Source organism: Citrus sinensis, chromosome 9, assembly GCF_022201045.2.
Source record: "Citrus sinensis cultivar Valencia sweet orange chromosome 9, DVS_A1.0, whole genome shotgun sequence".
NCBI classification, from domain to species: domain Eukaryota; kingdom Viridiplantae; phylum Streptophyta; class Magnoliopsida; order Sapindales; family Rutaceae; genus Citrus; species Citrus sinensis.
Genome location: NC_068564.1, coordinates 27583828 through 27603882, shown reverse-complemented (window position 1 = coordinate 27603882; position 20055 = coordinate 27583828). Strand labels below are relative to the sequence as shown.

General features: G+C 33.7%; 2 protein-coding genes and 1 non-coding gene across 4 annotated transcripts; 2 read left to right on the top strand and 1 right to left on the bottom strand.

Annotated features, from left to right (window-relative positions):
* Positions 1-87: 87 nt before the first annotated feature.
* LOC102623332 (DNA mismatch repair protein MSH5) lies at positions 88-11104 on the top strand. Of its 2 annotated transcripts, XM_006474980.3 has the most exons (35): positions 89-264; positions 1567-1598; positions 1998-2092; positions 2217-2297; positions 2369-2441; positions 2727-2790; positions 3320-3474; positions 3570-3671; positions 3739-3766; positions 3843-3874; positions 3960-4017; positions 4321-4407; positions 4849-4905; positions 5382-5483; positions 5603-5647; positions 6095-6172; positions 6374-6424; positions 6503-6584; positions 6812-6885; positions 6977-7076; positions 7288-7384; positions 7539-7628; positions 7819-7883; positions 7987-8045; positions 8246-8322; positions 8419-8505; positions 8769-8830; positions 8926-8987; positions 9062-9115; positions 9201-9286; positions 9565-9596; positions 9678-9701; positions 10183-10298; positions 10403-10498; positions 10959-11104. In XM_006474980.3, the coding sequence occupies exons 1-34, from the start codon at positions 223-225 to the stop codon at positions 10487-10489; spliced, it is 2436 nt and encodes an 811-aa protein (XP_006475043.1). In that variant the 5' UTR covers positions 89-222; the 3' UTR covers positions 10490-10498; positions 10959-11104. The 2 variants fall into 2 exon arrangements, with proteins under 2 accessions (XP_052290402.1, XP_006475043.1); XM_052434442.1 differs by having other exon boundaries at positions 88-264; positions 9565-9701.
* Positions 10709-13926, bottom strand: LOC102623632 (GDSL esterase/lipase At5g55050). Its single transcript, XM_052434443.1, has 5 exons — positions 13578-13926; positions 12338-12471; positions 11725-11958; positions 11362-11611; positions 10709-11230 (listed from the first exon to the last, which is right to left on the bottom strand). Exons 1-5 carry the CDS (start codon positions 13828-13830, stop codon positions 11010-11012), a joined length of 1092 nt encoding a protein of 363 aa, XP_052290403.1. The 5' UTR covers positions 13831-13926; the 3' UTR covers positions 10709-11009.
* Positions 11997-12069, top strand: TRNAF-GAA (transfer RNA phenylalanine (anticodon GAA)). Its single transcript has one exon. It is a non-coding gene; the product is annotated as a tRNA-Phe (tRNA).
* Positions 13927-20055: the final 6129 nt, after the last annotated feature.

Sequence of the window (20055 nt, the reverse complement as noted above, 5' to 3'; positions counted from 1 at the left end):
GTTACTCGCTGCAGGCCACGGAGAAATTTTTCTGTTTTTTTTTTTTCTAAAAAGTTCTTAAAAACGGGAGAGTCAATGAGTAAATGCCACGTGTATCCAACATTTGAATCGGAACTATTGACGGCATATGTATAAAACGAGACGATGTGATTCAAATTCTCTCACTTGCAAATCGCGCCAAAATCACTCACACTCTTTACACGCATTCGAGTACAGTAGACGATGATGGACGAGGAAATGGACGAGACTGAAGCCGTATCTCAGGTCTACTTTTCTCCACCTCTTCTTTCATCTTCGCAACTTTCTTGGTTCGCGAGAAAACGTAGGAAAGCGAAAGAAAATAAAATCTTGAATCGATTGAGTTTTTTCAGTTTTAGAATTTCAAAACCACCTCTCAAATAAGTTGAATACAGTAAATTAGGCTCAATTTTTCAGCTGATTTTCTAATGCCGACATTTTCTTGTCCTCTGTTTGGATTCCGAGAAAACGTGGCAAGACGACAGTTTTTTTTTTCTTTTGAATCCAGTTTTTGTTTCTCCTAGGTTGTCTCAGAGCATTTTTTTTTTTTTTAATTTCTCACCAACCAAAGAGAGCATGAAAATTTTATCGATACATAGGGCTGAATGATGCGTTCCAGCTAATCACAAAGGCTAAATAAGAAAATTGTAGAGCTTTTTGTTTATTTGAACCCGATGTACATGTCTATTCATGCTTTAGGTTGTATAGTTGAAAATGTTTGTGAAGCTTCCATTTCTTGTGGCATGAAATTAGAGATGATGACATTTTATATTCTTTCTCATATATTTGTTTATGAAAACGGCATCCAAGTCCAGTCAATTTCAATTGTGTAGATGAATTCTGTGCTGCCAAAAATTGCAGCCTTTTGAGTAACTAGTACAAAAGAGCTATTGAATTAACCTCAAAAAACATTGGCAAACTCAAGCTAAAGCAGTAAAGCCATTACATTAGTCACTCAATATAGCAAAATCATAGAAATATATGGTAGATCTCAGTAGCTATAAAGATGGCATGCGCTCTAGTGTTGAGCTCAGGGGCGGAGGCCATATAAGACTAGAGGGTGCCATGACCCCTGCAGAATTTTAAAAATTTTTAGGGTTTATAAATAAAATATGAAAAGTTAGTGTAAAATGTTCATATTAACCTCTGCACAATTAGTATATAAAGTTAATATATTAGATAATATTGTAATTTTACTATTAAGCCAACTAATGATAGCATTAAAATAATAAGAAACAAATCAGCTAAACCCACTAAATCACTAACGTATAATAACATAAAAATTGATTGTTTAAATTTGGCCAATAGAATTTTCCCCTGAACTGTGCCCCAGATTGAGCTCAACCTAAGAGTTCAAACACCAAGTACAAGAAAATTTTAACATCTGTCAATTTGCAAAGTTTATATTGGACAGAGCCTTATGGTAGTGGATAAAGGTGTAACTGTTCGAAAATTGTAATTATAGTTTTAAGGTAGATATATATCCTGAATATATATTGCTCAGTACCATCTTGTGTAGTTTATCTATTTATTTGCTCCCGAATGCAGGTCTATATGGCGTGCATTCTACATGGTCATCGGTGAGTGTTGTCTGACTTTACAATTTTTTGCCGATTATGCTTACAAAATCCTTGGTACATCTCAAAAGAGAAACAAAAAGTTTCTATTATAAGAATTTGGCTGTAAAGTGTTTGAAGACTAGTGTTCTATAGCTCGTCATAAACAATACTTTTTATGTTCACAAATACCAATGCATTGAGAGTAGCAAGGCATGAACTTTTGTAGATTTGAGAGAGCAAGATTCTGGTTGTGAAAAAGAAAAGTGAAAAATGAAATTGGCATTGACTAAAAAATGCAGGGATTGGTATGATGGTTGCAGAAGTAAATGTGTCATAAGGTGTTACTCTTGTGTATGGACCAAGTCTGTGCTTTGTATTGAAGAGACTGACATGAATAAATTCTTTAAACTTCCTATCCAGAGTTGGAGTTTCTTATTATGATTCCAGTATACGCCAGCTTCATGTGCTGGAAGTTTGGGAAGATAGTAACTCAGATTTTCCCCTCATTGATATAGGTATGGGTTTAATGTCTCTATTTTAGTAACTCAGATTTCCTATGAAACACTAACTCAATTATTTCCTTTATTATGTGTATTTAGCTATCTTATTATTTTCTTTTTGGCTGCACAACTGATTCAGTAAAGTATCAAGCTCAGCCGCAGATAATTTACACAAGCACTAAAAGTGAAGAATCCTTTTTGTCTGCTTTGAAACGAAGTGGTATGCTATCATTAGTTATGACTTATGAATTATCTACTTGTGTGTCCTTCCTACTCTTCATCTTGATGCAGATGGGACTACCGAGGCCCCCACTGTGAAGCTTGTTAAAAGTTCAATATTCAGCTATGAACAAGCTTGGCACAGGTATTAAAGGGACAATAAAATATATAATAAAACTTTTGTTTCATGTGATTTGGAGTTGAAAAAAAGCTCTGGAGCTTGACTAATTATAGCTTTTGTAAGGATGTTCAAAACTCTTGATATTCTTTATTTTTATTAGTGAGTTGATACTGTGGTGAGATGGTTGAGGACACTAAATGTATCATTTTTCCTATAACATTCTTAAGTCAAAATATAGGATATGATGCTTCTCTTGTTGATGATTATTTTTTTTCCCTGCCCCTTCTTTTTCTCTTCTTTGGATTATAGATTGATATACCTTCGAGTCACAGGCATGGATGATGGGTTAAGTATCAAGGAGAGAATTTGCTATGTAAGTCTCAAAACCATAAATTTCACCTCTGTTATAGTAATTTATAGCTTATGCCTGTTTGAGATAAACATTCTTCAGCAGTTTGGGAGAGGTCACTCAAGCTGCTTAACCATGGTCCAGTCATTATGTCTACCTATTCTGTTCTTAGTATATGTTATTGCCTTTGGGTTTACAGATTTTTGCAAAAACCATAGAATTTCATATTCACATGACAGCAACAAGTTCAATTTGTCATGTTGTTGCAGGATTAAATCCTTTGCTTGTTTTCAGTAATGAAATTTCTGAAAGAAAATTTGATGCTTGTTTTCAGTAATAAAATTTCTAAAAGAATATTTGATTTTTCCTTTTAATTTGCCACTCTGTTTGAAACCAATTGAGGTTCATTTTACTGGGTTTATGAATTTGTTCAATAATATGATTATTGTGTTTCATTTTTCCCTTCTTTTGTTTCGTGGTGTTAGCAAACCTAGAACTGAATTCTGCAAAATCATAATGATGTCTTGCATCTTATCTCTTTGATCTACTGTAGCTGAATTCTATGATGGACATGGGAAGTGAGGTCCAAGTCCGTGCAAGTGGTGGCCTTCTCGCTGTGTTAGAGAATGAAAGGATCGTAGATACCCTAGAACAAAAGGAGAGTGGGAACGCATCAATTACAATTGATTCTGTGATAGAGGTTTCATTGTATCCTTTCAATATTTAACCAAATTGGGTTTTCGAGTTTCAAATGTATCGGTTCAGACTCTGGAACTCCGTGTATCCTTAACAACTGCAAACAGAAACAAGTTTCTTAAACTTGATGCGACAGCTCATGAAGCATTGCAGATTTTCCAAACAGACAAGCATCCAAGCCATATGGGAATTGGTAGAGCAAAAGAAGGGTAAATTCTTTACAATTCTGAAACTGTTACTTGCTTCCAAAACATCTACTGATTTCTCAATGTGCAGGTTCTCCGTGTTTGGAATGATGAATAAGGTTGTAAAAGCTACCTTATTTTCTGTTTTGATGTATCTCTTTGCATATTGAACAAATTTATTTGTCTTTTGTTCAGTGTGTGACACCAATGGGCAGACGTCTTTTGAGGTAATTAAAGTTGCAAAATTTTGTGATTATTCTGCTTCCAGCATTTCCTGTAATCCCATTCTGATAAATTGTTTCCACATTCCAGAAACTGGTTCCTGAGGCCTATACTGGATCTTGAAAATTTGAACAGTCGTCTCAATGCTGTATCCTTAAACTTTAATCACACAGACTATTTAACTTTGTTTTTATCTAAACAAAAGCAAGAAAGACTTCTTTTGCTTTGTCTGGCATGAAACTCATTTGTGGTCTGATGCCACTAGGATGTGGGGATGGGTTTCAGATGATTTGGAAAAAGACCTGGAGTCCTTAAGGAATCATACACTAATTCCATAACTGATGAAATGATTATACATTAAACATATCATATTTTAAATTAACTTTCCAAATTTTCGAACTTTATATTCTTATTATGATATTACTAAAGTTTAGTATTTAACGAGGTTAAGATATCATTCTTTCTATGTTCTGAAGAATTGATGGCTTCTTTACATGAAACGTTGAAGTATGTGAAGGACATTCCCCATATACTCAAGGTACCATAAATCCTGTATGTCATGTTTCCTTCTGTCCTTGGACATTATGCAGCATTTTCCTTCCAAAATCAAAATTTCCATATTTTTATAGCGATAGTTAATGCAGGAGTTAATCAGTTGTTGGAACTAAAACCGGTTTATACCCAAACAAAGTGTGGGTACTCATTGGTCATTGCTGATTTTTTTCCCTACATTCTTAGTTTTATACTCTTGGGGCCAAGTGCATATAAATAGCAGTGGAGATTCATTTGTGGAATTGGAATCTATCTTGTGTATTGCTGTTATGGAAAGTGCTAGTCCAATATTCAGTTGGGATTAATAATCATATTAATTACTCTCTCTATGTCCCATGGAGTAAAATGACGTTTGATTGTTGCCATGTCTTTATTGCACCATTCATGTTATTCTGATTTTTGAAAATCAAATAATTTGTTTATATAGAAATTCAATTCCCCAAGCTTCATCTATACTGCTAGTGATTGGACAGCTTTTTTGAAGGTAAGCTTGTATCCACTTGTAATTCATGCTTATTCCTTTCTCATAATAGATATTTGTTTGGTCACTCATCTGGCCAGCTGAATGCTAAGGATGCTGTGTAAGTATTAACTTAAATCCTTTATTACCAACGATATGCATATGCTATACATGACGGATTTCCAGGACATATCAACATAAATGAATGGTTTCTGCAATAGCTACTGTTCCTAAAATTCAAGGATCAAACATATTGTAAAATTATGACTATTTTTTTTTTCTTACTTTTTTGTCTACCTAAATATTTGAACAGAAGAAACCCTTGTAATATTTCCTTCTTCCAAATGATAAAAGTTTAGAAAGATAGAGATTAATTATTCCATTGCTGTGGTAGAATCATTTTGCCATTTAATTGTACATCAGCAAATGAGTTACAGATGAAGCAAGAAGAAAATTTGGGTGAGGAACAGAGTATAACAGTTCTATTATTACACTTGTAGAGCATTTGTTCACTATTGCATGTGAACAAGATATTTGAAGTGGGCATTTCAGAAAGTCTTCGAGAGCAATTGAGGCTCTTAAATTTTGACATTGTCGAGAAGGTATTAGACAATATCCTAAATGATAGTTTTCACTGAGTCATATTTTATTATTTATTCTACAGATTTCTTGATGTACTTCAATGTAGAAGTTTTGGTTCACAGTTGTTCAATGTGTGCAGGCTGCTTCATGCATTACAACAGAGCTCGCATATGTCTATGAATTGGTATATCCATGTATCCTTCTTCTTAATTTGTCACTATTAATTACTTCTTAAAAACTTCAATTGGCTTATACGCTTACCTGGCTATAATTTTTCTCTACATTTTCAAGTTTTCATCGTTTTGGAAATTACATATCCTATTTGCAAATTAATGCAAGGCTCCGTATCAACCATTAATTTCCTGATATGGTGTGAAAATATATACTGCCTCCTTCTCTGGAGCCCTTTTGTTTCTCTCTATCTTAAATAAAAGTTAAATTGTAGCCTGAAGTTAAGAATTTTTTCAAATTTTCCAATATTCTACATCATTTCTTTTCCATTTAAATAATTAACTCATGTCATCAACGTTTGCCAAGGGAAAAAAAAAATTCTTTCATTTAACATAGTTAACTTTTGTAATTTCATTTGTTTTATAGATTATATTCTTAAGATTGACAAAGCATTATGTAGGTGATTGGCATTATTGATGTTAATAGAAGCAAAGAGAAAGGGTATGGGACATTAGTGAAGGAGGGTTTCTGTGATGAGGTTAGACATTGACAGTGACTATTTCTCCCTCTTCTATGAATATTTGATGTTCAAATCTAGTTTAGTCATTAATTTTGTTCCATCTTGTATTGTTCTTTCATTAACTTCTAGAAAATCCGGCATTCATTTTTCTTTAGTCTTGGCTAAAGCCTGAAATTTTGGTTGCATACTGTTAATGACATTTCTTTGATTGTCATTTAGTTGGATGAGCTAAGGCAAATATATGAGGAACTGCCAGAGTTTTTGGAAGAGGTACTTGCTGAATGGATCCCTGTGGATCTAATCTAAATCTGCATCTAGTTATGTTTTGATTTTAGCAATTCCTTTCAGGTGGCATCCTTGGAGCTTGTACAACTTCCTCATTTGTGTAAAGAAATGTTTGTTCCTTGTATCGTTTACATACATCAAATAGGTTTGTCATTACTGCCAATATATATGCAACTTAACATTCATGAGAATCTTAATTTCTGCGGCAAGACACATTGGTCATGTAGTGGTTGATATATTTCTTTGGCTAAATGGAGTTGAAGAAATTCTTTTTCTTGACACATATTTACATATAATATCTGTATAGAGTAACTTCAATTTATTTTGTTCCCATTTTCTTTCTATTTATTTTGCTTCACTTTCCTGTTGCAGGATACTTGATGTGTATTTTTGAAGAAAAACTCGATGACACCACTCTAGAGCAACTTCAAGGTTTTGAGTTTGCTGTAAGTTGATGCTTGTATTGTGTTTAAATGGATTATTTCTATGATGACTGCGTTTGTGCAAGAGCTTAACATAATATACTGTCAAATATAGTTCTCCGATATGGATGGGGAGACAAAAAGATTGTTTTATCATACCCCAAAAACACGAGAATTGGACAATCTTCTTGGAGACATTTATCATAAAATTCTGGGTAAGTATTGTAGAATTTTCATCTCTAATGTATTTTTCATGTTTGGATTTTGTCTATTGTTTGAAACTAGAATGTCTGGTATGCGAGAAGTGTTCGGAAGAGTACAGTTTATACCAAATTTGGTAGCGCAATAAAAAGGATATGACCTAGCCATGTCAAATTTATAGTGAATATAATCCTTATCAATGTCTGTCATTCTTCATGACTACAGATATGGAGCGGGCAATTACTAGAGACTTGGTGTCACATATATGTCTATTCTCAGATCATCTACTTAAGGCTGTGAATTTTGCAGCAGAACTTGATTGGTAAAACCAATTGTATTCTAGCTTTCTCTATCTTTCTCCCCCCCCCAGCCCCTCTTCTGTTCCTCATTCTTCTAATGATTTTTTGTAATTTTGTCTTTCCCACTCTTCCAAGGATAATGATTTCTGACTATTTTATGTCCGTATTGATATTTAGCTTTTTGTCGCTGGCACTAGTTGCCCATCAAAACAATTACATGAGACCCATTTTGACTTTAGAGCCATTGCTTGATATACAAAATGGAAGGTGAGAATTGACTAGTTTATTTTCAATGCATTTTATTGCCAGAATTACTTCAAAAGCTATTTGGCTTTTATTCAAGCTGTAAGGGAAAGGGCTGGGGTGGGTTTGAGTAGTCTTAGTTTCAAATCTTGCCATGCAAAAAATTTAAGATTCAACAATGAGAGAATAACCGGCAGCCTATACTAATTTGCAGGCATGTTTTGCAAGAAATGACCGTAGATACGTTCATTCCCAATGATACAAGGATTGATAATGATGGTAACTGAAATATGAATTCAGTTGCAGCATATTGGTAAAAAAAGCCATTCTTGTTCTGTCATGCCCATTATTTGCATTTAATTCAAGCTCCCATTTTTTTCAGGAAGGATTAATATCATTACGGGTCCTAATTATTCAGGAAAAAGTATCTACATAAAGCAGGTTCCTAAATATAATTTTTACTGCCGCCTATGTACAAAGAGCATTCATTCATTGGCTTATTATTCTGTGTTTCAGATAGAAACACCTGCTTGAATAAACCATCTTGCATTTTAATGCCTATGCATATATATGAACGATTTTTGTTAGTGTAGTCCTCATATGTGTATGTTTTCTGAAAGAGTTTTCTCTTTCCTTAACAGGTAGCTTTGATCGTATTCCTTAGCCACATAGGAAGTTTTGTACCTGCTGATGCTGCCACTGTTGGATTGACTGATAGGTGCTGACATCTTTCTTGGAGATTACCATCATATTTCACACAACCATAGTTCTTTTCTAATAGGATACTCACACAACCATAATTCTATTCTAATAGGATATTCTGTGCAATGGGTAGCAAGCATATGACTGCAGAGCAATCATCATTTATGATTGACCTACATCAAGTAGGGATGATGCTGAGGTATTCCAGAAGAGGATAGTTAGGAGAATTTCATTCTACATTATGAGTCATTTACGTCATCTGCATCTTATGATCCTTGTTATATGGACTCTGTTCATGCTTTTAATGGAACTTGTTTTAGCTGCTAAATCAACAGTAGAAAGTGCAAGTAACTCAAGTGCTTACTCTGGAATATATAATAATTTTTATGGAGATGGAAGCTTCTTTAATTCATGAATCTTTTGGAACTCATTCCTATCAGTCACTGTTGATAAATTGTACAGGCAGGCAACTTCACAGTCTTTATGTCTGTTGGATGAATTTGGTAAAGGTACCCTTACAGAAGGTTAGTCTTGCATTTGATTTGAAATTTCTTGTACATTGCTCTTGCAATATGGCAGATATGATTCTTTGCATTAATCTCCTCTATGTTCATCTCAGATGGCATTGGCCTTCTTGGTGGAACCATAAATTATTTTGTCACGTGTGATGTACCCCCGAAGGTTTGACTTCTTCCTTCCTGCAAAAATTGACATTATGGGTGACTTTTGATGGATGAAGCTGAATTGGTTTGCAGGTGCTGGTGTGTACTCACTTGACTGAGTTACTAAATGAAGGTTGCTTACCAAAGGTATGCCTTGCAAGGTTTCTGCCTAAGTTATTGTCATTTCACAGTTCTAAAATTGAGATGACAAAAATTTTATGATTATTTTCAGTCGCAGAGGCTCAAATTCTACACCATGAGTGTACTAAGGCCTGAAAACAACTCCACAGATGTTGAAGACATCGTATTTCTATATCGGTATATATATATATATTTTTTGAACACTGGTTGGCATGGGTTGATAATCCAAAAAAAAAAATTCCATATCTGATATTTACAGCGAATATCTAACTGTGGTTTCTGAATGTCTTCAAGCATTTCATGTTGCCATTTGTTCCTTCGCTTCCATAGTATGAATTGTAGAATTTACAATTCTTGGCTCAAACCATTCCATTGTGTGTTCTAGCCTTAGGCATCACTTTAGGTACCGTAAACAAAGGAATGGAGCCATAATGCATATATTTTGTTCTTTGCAGGTTAGTTCCTGGGCATGCCCTCCTTAGCTACGGTGAGTGTGGTAATATTTGTGCAGGTTGGGTTCTATGTTGGAATTTACTTGAACTCACATTTGTAAGTTTATATCCCACAGGACTGCATTGCGCTCTGCTCGCAGGTACATTTGAGATAATCTAAAAGACATTGAAGGAAACTGTCTTAAATCTCTTCTGGTCACTGGCTATGCAGCAATGCATGCAGAAGTACTTCTGAATTGTGGATCTATCAGCTATCATCTTTTTTGTCTATTTCTATGTTTATTGCGCTGCAAGAGTACTTTTTGGGTGAATCCGTCTGTTTCATTTGGTCTCTCTTGTCTAGATTTGTGTGCATGATTAACAAGCAACAAATCTGACTCAGTGTTAATGAACCCAAATACCGTACCCAGGCTACAGATGCTGTAAATGACCTTACATCTATGACTTTCTTTTAATTAGCAGCCCCTATTGTTAACAAAGGTCCAGAAACACAATTGCTTCTCTGTTTCAGTGATCTAAGACCTTTACTATTTGGAAAATTTTGATGTTCGGATACATGTTTTTTTGCTCAGGACCAAACTGTCCTTAAGTTTTTTAACAGAAATAACCTTATTCATGTAGGTGTGCCCGCAGAAGTGATTAAGAGAGCGGCATATGTTTTGGAGGCTGCTCAAAATAATAAGCATGTTGAGCGCTGGAGCCATGAGAATATATCAGCTCAAGATCAGCAATACAAGGTTTTATCTTCAGAACCTTGATCTGGAAAAGCAATACAGCGGAACTTCCGCTCTCTTTATTCTCATATATATATATAATTTGTCATTTTTTGAATTAATTGCAGAATGCAGTTGAGAAGATGTTGGCATTTGATGTCCTTAAGGGTGATCTCAGACTCTTCTTTCAAGATTTGCTCCCTTCAAAATTGTAACAGCAGAAGGTATCATTTGCCTTTTAATATATTTTATCTAAAGATGAAATCTAGTTTAAGAATCTGTTCCACTTCATTCTCTAGCATCTCTACTCTTGTCTGTAAAATCATGCCTATATTGTCCTTTTTTTCAATGCTTAGTTGAATGACTTCATTATACACTCTTAACGGACCTCTAAAGGATACTCTGTGCGACATTTTGTTCAATAGTCCAATCTGAAAATTCTGAAATACGAAAATTGCACCTTAATTTGAAGAAGTTGTTCTAGTACAACACATATTTGACTGTTTGCTTTCTGTGATAATGACAACATAAAACCTATGTAGTCTGTTAAGTTAATCGTTTTTGTCTTCACAACTTCTCTGGTATACAGCATTGTTATATCTTTGCATTTGCAATCTTCTGATTTTGTAATCTTTTCTCTGAATAATTTTATATTCATTTTGATTTGGGATTGGCATTTTGCAGGAACAACACGATCATTTTCTTTTCAAATGTCTTCTGTTTACATTACTGAGCTTAAGCAGCTATTAGGTTCCTCAAATTGATCGGAAAAGTGTACTGTGATGGACCATCAAAAATAGTATCCACAAAAATGCGAGCAGTTGCCTGAGTTGGATGGTACAAATCCCAGAAGACATGATTACTTCTGTTGGAGCAGACAGATGATATGGGGATGCATGGGACCTTGGCCTTCAGTCTACCAAGCCCACAACAAGCTGATTTAACCTCGGTAAAACCTGAAATGACAATGAAAATTTTGCTCATTACAAACAAATAAAACCCATTTCGAGTCTTGAGACTGTGTCAGTATAGAAAGTGCTTTAGGGAAAAAAAAAAACATATTTTCTTATAATCTAGAATAGTTTACCCTGTGGAGTTGGGTTCTGGATGATGCTTTGCATGACGCTGTAAGTGTCGAAGTATGTGTAAGTCATGCCATTGAGTTCAGATTTGAGTTCCTGCAACATTGACTTCAGTGCTTCGTTGTACATAACAGACCAGTGACTTGCCTCTTCATTGCATTCTTCTGTTTGACTCTTGATCCTTTGTGCTGGAATACATCCAATTACCCCCAGCCCAACACACACAAATTTACGTGCACCATAACCATATAATCTCTGCAAAAAAGGGTTGAGAAAAACCCTCAGAATATGAAAAATGTAATGTATAGGCATATAGCATGGTAACATATGGTAAGGTCATTAAGATGATATCACTGCCAATTAGTTACCTTAAGCTGTCCTTTGAGGGTAGCAGCCATGAGATTGACGAACTGCTCCGGCGTGCTCTTCTTCCGAAGATCAGACTTTCCAGAATAGTCAAAGATATCATTGCTTCCAACCACAATGGCAAAGAGAGATTTAGACAAGTGTTCCTGTGCAGCAGAGGGTCCCATCTGTTGCACCAAATCTTTATGCACAGTACCATAGTAGTCCACTTGTTTTGTCAAAGTAATTGATTGAGCCTGATAAAATATAACACAGCATCAGAGACTTTCAGCTTGCGGGGATAGCTCAGTTGGGAGAGCGTCAGACTGAAGATCTGAAGGTCGCGTGTTCGATCCACGCTCACCGCATACGACCTTCTTTTTTGATTTTACGCCCCTCCAAATTAAGTTTTGGGCCTAAAGCCCTCACCATACTATTGTTACCAGTTTGTTATGTTGACTGTGAGGCCTATTTTATTATTGGACTTTTATCTTTTGAATCAGCATTAAATATTGGGGCCTAACTGAGTTGTCTTGTCTGGACCACAAGTGGTGGACAATTTCGAATAGGTCAATTTTGAAACATAATGAAATGATTTAAAGGGTTATTATCATTGTTATTAATGGTTTGACTTACAAGAGATTGATCAGAGCTATTGAAGATTCCAGCACCTCCAGAGGCAAAGCTAACGCCAGTTAGAAATGATGCCTTGTTCTTGTTTGACTTGACGGCAAGATATGGTGGTGAAGATGGTAATCCCACTTTCTCGGCTGACATAAAAAGAAAAAAAAAAGGTTTATTAAAACACGCATCAACACAATGTTAAACCTTATGTTATAATATATACATTTGCAACTCCATTATAGACTCTTATAAACAATATCACACTTGTTTGAGCATACCTGTTACATATATGGTACGAAAAAAAAAATAATATCCCTATATTTCGTATTAATTTCCAATTTTTATCATGTAAAATATCAGAATCAAATTTGTTTAAAGCGCCCACTATTTTTCATTTGTTTATCTTTTTTACATATTTTCTCTCAATGTTCTATCCCTTTCAGTTTAAGCCCCCTCACTAAAAAAATTATGTTGGATCTGGCACTGGGTGTGATCCAATTATTTTCAAAAGAGCTTGTTATGTTAATATGGAAGGTTTAGATGTAACCTGATGCCAACAATATATATGTGCATGGACATGATGATAATAATTAAATGCTTTAAAAATTATTAGCTTTTTTTAAGTAGCGTTTTACTAGATAGGTTAAATACTATAAAAAGAAGAGCTAGCGTGGGATACACGTTTTAGTAGTAAAAGAGTATATGGTGTAAAAACTTTAAATTAATTAATAGAGCATGCAATTGAGGCATAAAGATAAAGGTATATATAAAATTGGGAATCTTATGAATGATATTTTGAAGTATGCACATGAGCATCATATTTTCGATAACTATCTTTTTGATTAATTGTTTCAGATGCCAGTCACCCATCAGCATCCAGCCATATATCCACTATGTGATAGGAATATATATTCGAAATATTAGCCACACCCACTTGGTGATAATTTGATGCAAGACTATTTTTAATCATTCAAATTACATATATCTTTCAGGAGATGTCACGCATATTGATAGATATTGATGCTCGTATATATAGAAAATGAAATTTTGGAGACAAATATACAGGAAACGACAATTATGATGCATGATAATTAAACTAGATAGCTAGAGAATAGAGGCCCATGAAAGGTGATTTAATGCATTACTACTAGTTATGCAACCAACAAAATATATGATAGCAAGCCAGCTTGAAAAAAACCTTTAAACTTTTTTCTGGCCACATAAATTAATTAAAAGTATAATATAACTTTACCAATAAAATCAGCAGCATTCTTTCCGTTACTGAACCTTCCGGTGGGTTTCTTCGTCGGAAAATCGATTCCGTTGTGAGGAAAATCTGCTTTGGCTATCGAAATCGGAAGATAGTTGTTGTTGCCAACATCAACTAATGAGTCTCCGAACACGAACACGGCGGGAACCATTTGAGCCTCGGAAGAATTGAAGCTCAAGTAGAAGACTGCAAGAATAAAGAACAAGAAAAATTTCAAGAAAACATTGGAGGCCATTTTATTGAGCTCGCGCTTCAGAGTTTTTTTTTTTTTTTGGCTATTTGCTGCTTGCTATATGGGAGTTTAGCAAAGGAGGGTTTGATTATATAGACGTTGATAAGTTGATAAAGGCAAAAAAAAAAAAAAAAATTCGAAGTGTGAAATGGGAAAAGTTGAATAACAGGCTTTACGGGGCAGAAAAAGATTTATCATCACATTTGACCCACTAAATGGCATTTTCATTTGAGACCGCGGTTTTGATCTTTTTCTGATTCGTTTTTTTATTGAGATCTTAACTAATTTTCAGTATATAAGGTTAATTTATCCCTTTGGTTAATTAATTATTGCTTGTGGAATCCAAATTTAGTTGTTAATAACTCTTTTAATTAAGTTTTGTACAGAAGTTATTATGCAGAACGTAGTACGAGTGCATTAACTGCGCATCACAAGCCTTCTCATGATCAAAGTACATATACATCCTGTGATTGATCAACTAAAAGTGGGTTCACTACTTGTATTGTGTTGATATCTATTATTGAACCGAATTTTGTCCTCAATTAATTTGGTCTCTTTTCAATATTTTGGATTGATCTGAATCATATTTACATATGAGAAATAGATTATTTCGTACAAGTTTTGTGTATGTATATATCTCTGTGTAGAGAAAACGAAAATGTCATACAAGAGCACATGCCGACATCCCATCGATTTCATAAGACTTGTCAACGCTTGTGTTGTACTGGAATCGATTTTTTGTTAAGCCACACAACTCATGACATTTTGTTTAACTATTAAATAGAATAATAATAAAAAAAAACCTTTCATAATCATAAATTGGTTGAAAGGCAAAACTGGATAACTGTCTTTGATCACTATTTCATTGCATATTCACAAATCGAGTAGTAACACACTGATGAAGTTGATATATTAAAAAAATAAAAAATAAACTAAAACGTTAAAATAATGGCTAATTTATTTAATGTTTAAATGCATAGTGATAGGGGTGGTCGCGCATCGAATTTTGTGGATTGAACATCAATGCATATCCAATCCATGATTTTGTGAATTGTAAATTTTCAATTCAATCCAATCCACGGATTGACAAATTCAATCCAAATCCTATCTATATGTCCGCGGATCAGATGCAGATTTGATCCGATTCATCATTTTGTGGATTGGTCTGCAGATTGAAAATTTTTGATTCTATTTATTCTACAAAATAATTAAATAAAAAATCTAATATAAAAATAATTTTACTACTGATCAAATTCAAAATTGAATAAGATTTAAATAAATTAATTGTTTAAATAAAGTTAGAAACTTAGAATAATACATTCAAAGTTTCAAAATATAGCACAATAAAAAAAATCTCATTTGTTTAAATCAATATATGAAACTTAACTAAAATTATATAATTTAACTAAAATTAATTGTTTAGAAAACTATATTTATTTATTTATTTATTTAATTATTCAATTATGTTTATTATATATTATTATCGGATAATATATGTATAGTGTTAATGTAACTATATTTTAACTTATTTATTTATTAGTAAGTAGTAATGCCTCATTTACAAGTTTTATTTTTTTACAGATTCGCAGATTTTTACATATTTACAAAAGTAAATTCATATCCAATCCACCGATTTTGAATTTTAAAATTTTCAATCCAATTCAATCAACAAATCCACAAATAGCATTTTTACGGATCAGATTGTTGCAGATCAGATGAATTGAACAAATTAGATTGAATTCTGAACACCTCTACGCAGTGGTGGTACCCGCTCCGTTCTAGATTGAAGTGATATTGATTATAGATGATGGAGAAAAAATTAAATTAAATTAATGAGAAAAAGTAATAGATATCAATTTCATGGACAAAGGCAAGGTAATATTCTAGATGGAAGGAAAGACACACAATAAAGTCTCTCTCTTTGATGGGGGATCCCTGAAAAGACAAGTCTCAATGAAAGAGCAAAATGTTTCAGTTGATTCTGGGCCTCTGGGGTGGCGGTCCCAGCTTTGGCCAGCTCATTAGAATCCCGAACCAAGTCACCGACCCATTTTGAGTCCACTTCATAAATCATAATGATGATAAAACTTTGGTAATTGTTTATAATTTCGGATGTTGAAACTCGATCCAATCAGGCACACTTCGAATCTCTTGTAGATAAAGCCGATAAAATAGCCATAAGAGTGATGTTTGATAATCATAAGGATGATATTTTTGTTATAAACAATAAAAACGTAAAAAAAATCATTAAAAAAAAAACTTAAAGAAAGTAATAATATTACAGAAACTAATATATGGAATTAATGAAGACAATAGTTTGAATTTTTTTTATATGATTAAGAATCAACTATAAATATATGTCGAATTCAGTAGAATTTTACCAAGTTTCAACCTCAAAATAATTTAGTCCATATTCACAGGTGTTGTCACTAATTTTCATTCACGATAAACACATGTGAGAGGTCTAGAAATCCATATCAACAACTCAAAACTTACAATCCAGCCACTTAATATAAAGGCACCAAGTAGGATTTTTAGTACGAAATGACTTATTATTATTATTATAAGAGAATAGAAAAAAAAAAAAAAACCCCCATAAGAAATGAGCAGAATTTAACCTGGTGGTAATTTTCTTTCACATAGACATTGAGTTAAATTCTTTTCTAATTTTTAAACAGCTCATAAACTTTGACTTGAAAAATTGAAACTTGTATATATATATAGACACACACACACACCGTGTGAACCCAAGATTATTGGAGCTAATCGTTCCCAGCCTATAGTGACTAAATTTACAAGTTTACAACTATATACAACAACCCACTATAGCCATTGACCCAACACCGGCCGGCTAGCTGGCTCGTGCCCGCCGGCGCACCGGCATGTCGATCATTGGTGGTGGGACATGTGTACGTATATAATATGGCTAATATGGCGCACGTGCACTATCACTATTCACCACTGCAGAGTAGAAGTAATCTTTATAATGGCTCCAAATATGTGATTAGGCTTCATACAGCAAGCTGCCATTCTGTGCCTTCTCCACTTGTTGCTTGGCCTCTCTTTATCTATATTTGCAAAGCTCATCTTATGTATTTGTTGCATATGGAAATTCTAGCGACGTGAGACCCACTTTAACAAAAATAATTCAAATCCTTCCATTATTGTCAACAAAAACGCGTACGTTCTTCATTTCATTAATCCTCTAGAATGGTCTCTTCAATAAATTATTGCTAATAATTTATTCATATTTTATTATTTTTGTTTGATTCATACTCATCGTCGGTACTAGAAATTAAAAAAATAAAAACATGGTGAATACTGTCCTGGCGGTATGATCAGATGATTCCATCCAATCTTGAACAGAATTCTAAATACTTACATATTCTCTTTCAATTTCTTTTCGCAGCTACAATATTTCCTATTTTAAGCACCATAATTCAGGTGCTAGTGCAAATAAAGTAGAAACATATACAACTTTAACTAATAAGATTTGGTGATCCCATATGCAGAGGTTGTAAGATGGCCAAAACATTTGAGGTTTCCTTTTCTTAATTTCATTTTTACAAATTAATTCTTCTATTTCAAAAAAGATATATATATATATATATATATATATATATATATAATCATTGGGAATTTTTATTTTAAACTTTGAATATGAACACGTTGTGGTTTAATATTGTATCTGTTCTTACTCTATCAAACCACATGATTTAACAGCGTGTCCATATAAAAAAAAAAATCTTTCCATCATTTTTATAATTTCTGTATTTTCATTGGGAAACAATAATATCTCATTATCCTTTTCTAACTATATGGATTTCTTTTTAATTTTTTAGAAAGCAAAATGTTGAACTATTCATTCTTTTGTGAGAATAGCCATTACCACAATTAATAACGGGTAGCTGGAAACACAATTTCAGTCAATCACTTTCTCATCTCAGCAGCCACATTTTTTTGGGTCAATTGCATTATTTCCTGTAACATAAGATTGCCGTGAAAGTACATACATATATATAAAATTGCGTTTTTTTTTTTTTTAACATTTCACACAAATGTTTGTATATAATTTTCAACGAAATTACTCATTGACCGGTGTCACGGCGCACTTAAAAAATTTAAAGAAGAAAAACTTTAATAGAAAAAATTGCAGAACTCGTGGGTCCTGTGTTACATGCAAGACAAACACGTTCGATAAGATATGGTATTCTTTGGCTGTAAAATTTGAATTCTAGTTTCCTGAATTGATCTTCGTCGTGTACGCAATCTAATGGGGATCATATATTTATTGAATATCCTCAGTCCAACTTTTTATTAGATTCGGATCAGAAACAATATTTTAAGCCTTCATCTTTTAATTAAATTCTAGTCAAACCAATAGTTAAAACATTATTATATGCTTTTCAAATAATAAATTCAATATATAGGAGACTGAAGGCAACATCTTAAGCTACGTATACAGAACAGCTAATCTTCGGCTAAAGCAAATATATTGTCATGTATGTCAACCCAACATTACTGGAGCTAATCATTCCTCGCTGACTAAATTTACAAGTAATTTACAACTACATATATACAACAACCCACGCTATAGCCATTGACCCAACAACGGCCGGCTAGCTGGCTCCTACGTAACGTACCTGCCGGTGCACCGCCCTGTTGATCTATAGTATGGCTAGTACGGTGCTCTTCCACTAGCCGCTATAGAATATACAGGAGTGATTCAAAACCCTAATCTTGTAATGGCTTCATTTACATTGTTCACGCAGCTGGCTAACGTTTCTTATTTGTCTCCTTTATCGTTATTGCTTGGAGTCTGATCCTATTTTCAAAATTCAACCTCATCTTGTGTAGTTAATTTGTTGCATATCGAAATTGTAAAGAAGTCAAACACAAAAACAAAAAATTCAAAACCTTCCATTATTATCACCATTAAAAATGTGCACATTCTTCATTTCCAATCCTAAGGTGAGCTCTTAATAAGGTATTTGTATTCTTACAGCACTACAACAGCACTCCTACGAATTTACATGTCAGAGGTCAAGTCTTTCAATTGAAAAATACTCAGTTTATTCATGAATTCTCGACCCCACCTTCGAATTTCATGATAGAGTCAAGTCGGTCTAGTAATTATATATTGCTTTAATAAAGGGCATTTTTATATTTTCAGAGAATTTTTATATTTAATAAGGAAAAATAAAAGTAAGATAAATCTTGTCCATAGAATTATTATTTAAATAACAGTGTTAATTTCTTTTTGAAGCATTAGTAAAGATTCGATTAGTAGAGAATTCACTTGAATTTATTAAAGTGCTTCAAGAAAACAAAACTGAGCATTCTTGTATATATACAGTAATTGTTAAGGAAGCTCATCTTGCTTACAGTACGATAAGCCAAACAGAAGATAAAGCAGAGGATTGCAGCAGCTACAGCACACGGTTAAAGATTGATGATTTGGCTGTCCAGGTGGCACCTGGTGGTTATGTAATTACCAGCACACGTGAAGATTCGTTTTGATTAGTTAGAGTTAGTAATCAGCTCGAGCTGCATTTTCAGCTGTTATATAAATAACCATGTAATTAGTTTTGTACATTATTCTGAATGAATCAATAATATTCAAGTGTTCTTTGGAACTGAAATTTACTCTTTCATTTTCTTGTTAACCAAACAGTCCATTAAACGTTTTTTCACTTAGTATCAGAGCCAGCTATGGCTTCAGTACATCTTGCTGCATCTTCGAATACAATTCATAATGCCGCCATTAATACAAGCACAATCACCTTCTCATTCAACACTCTTGTTAAGCTGGATCAAGCAAACTACTTAATTTGGAGATCTCAAGTTCTTGCTTCCATTCGTGGAAATAGACTTGAAAAATTCATTGATGATTCTGTAACTCCTCCACCTTCTCACATTGCTTAAAGAATTGGTGATGACCTCAGATCTGTTGAAAATCCAAAGTATGTCACCTGGAGATCTCAAGATCAGATGCTGCTTGGATGGCTTCTTTCTTCAATGAGTGAAGGAATCATCAGTTTGGTCTTCAGTCTAGAAACTTCACTTGAGGTATGGAAAGCTATTAAAGTTCAATTCGGTTCACAGTCTAAATCTAAATTGTTGCATCTGAGGTATATGATGAATTCAACTAGGAAAGATGATATGAAAGTCACTGATTATTTTATTAAGATGAAGAATATAGCTGATAATATGGCTGCTGCTGGAAGT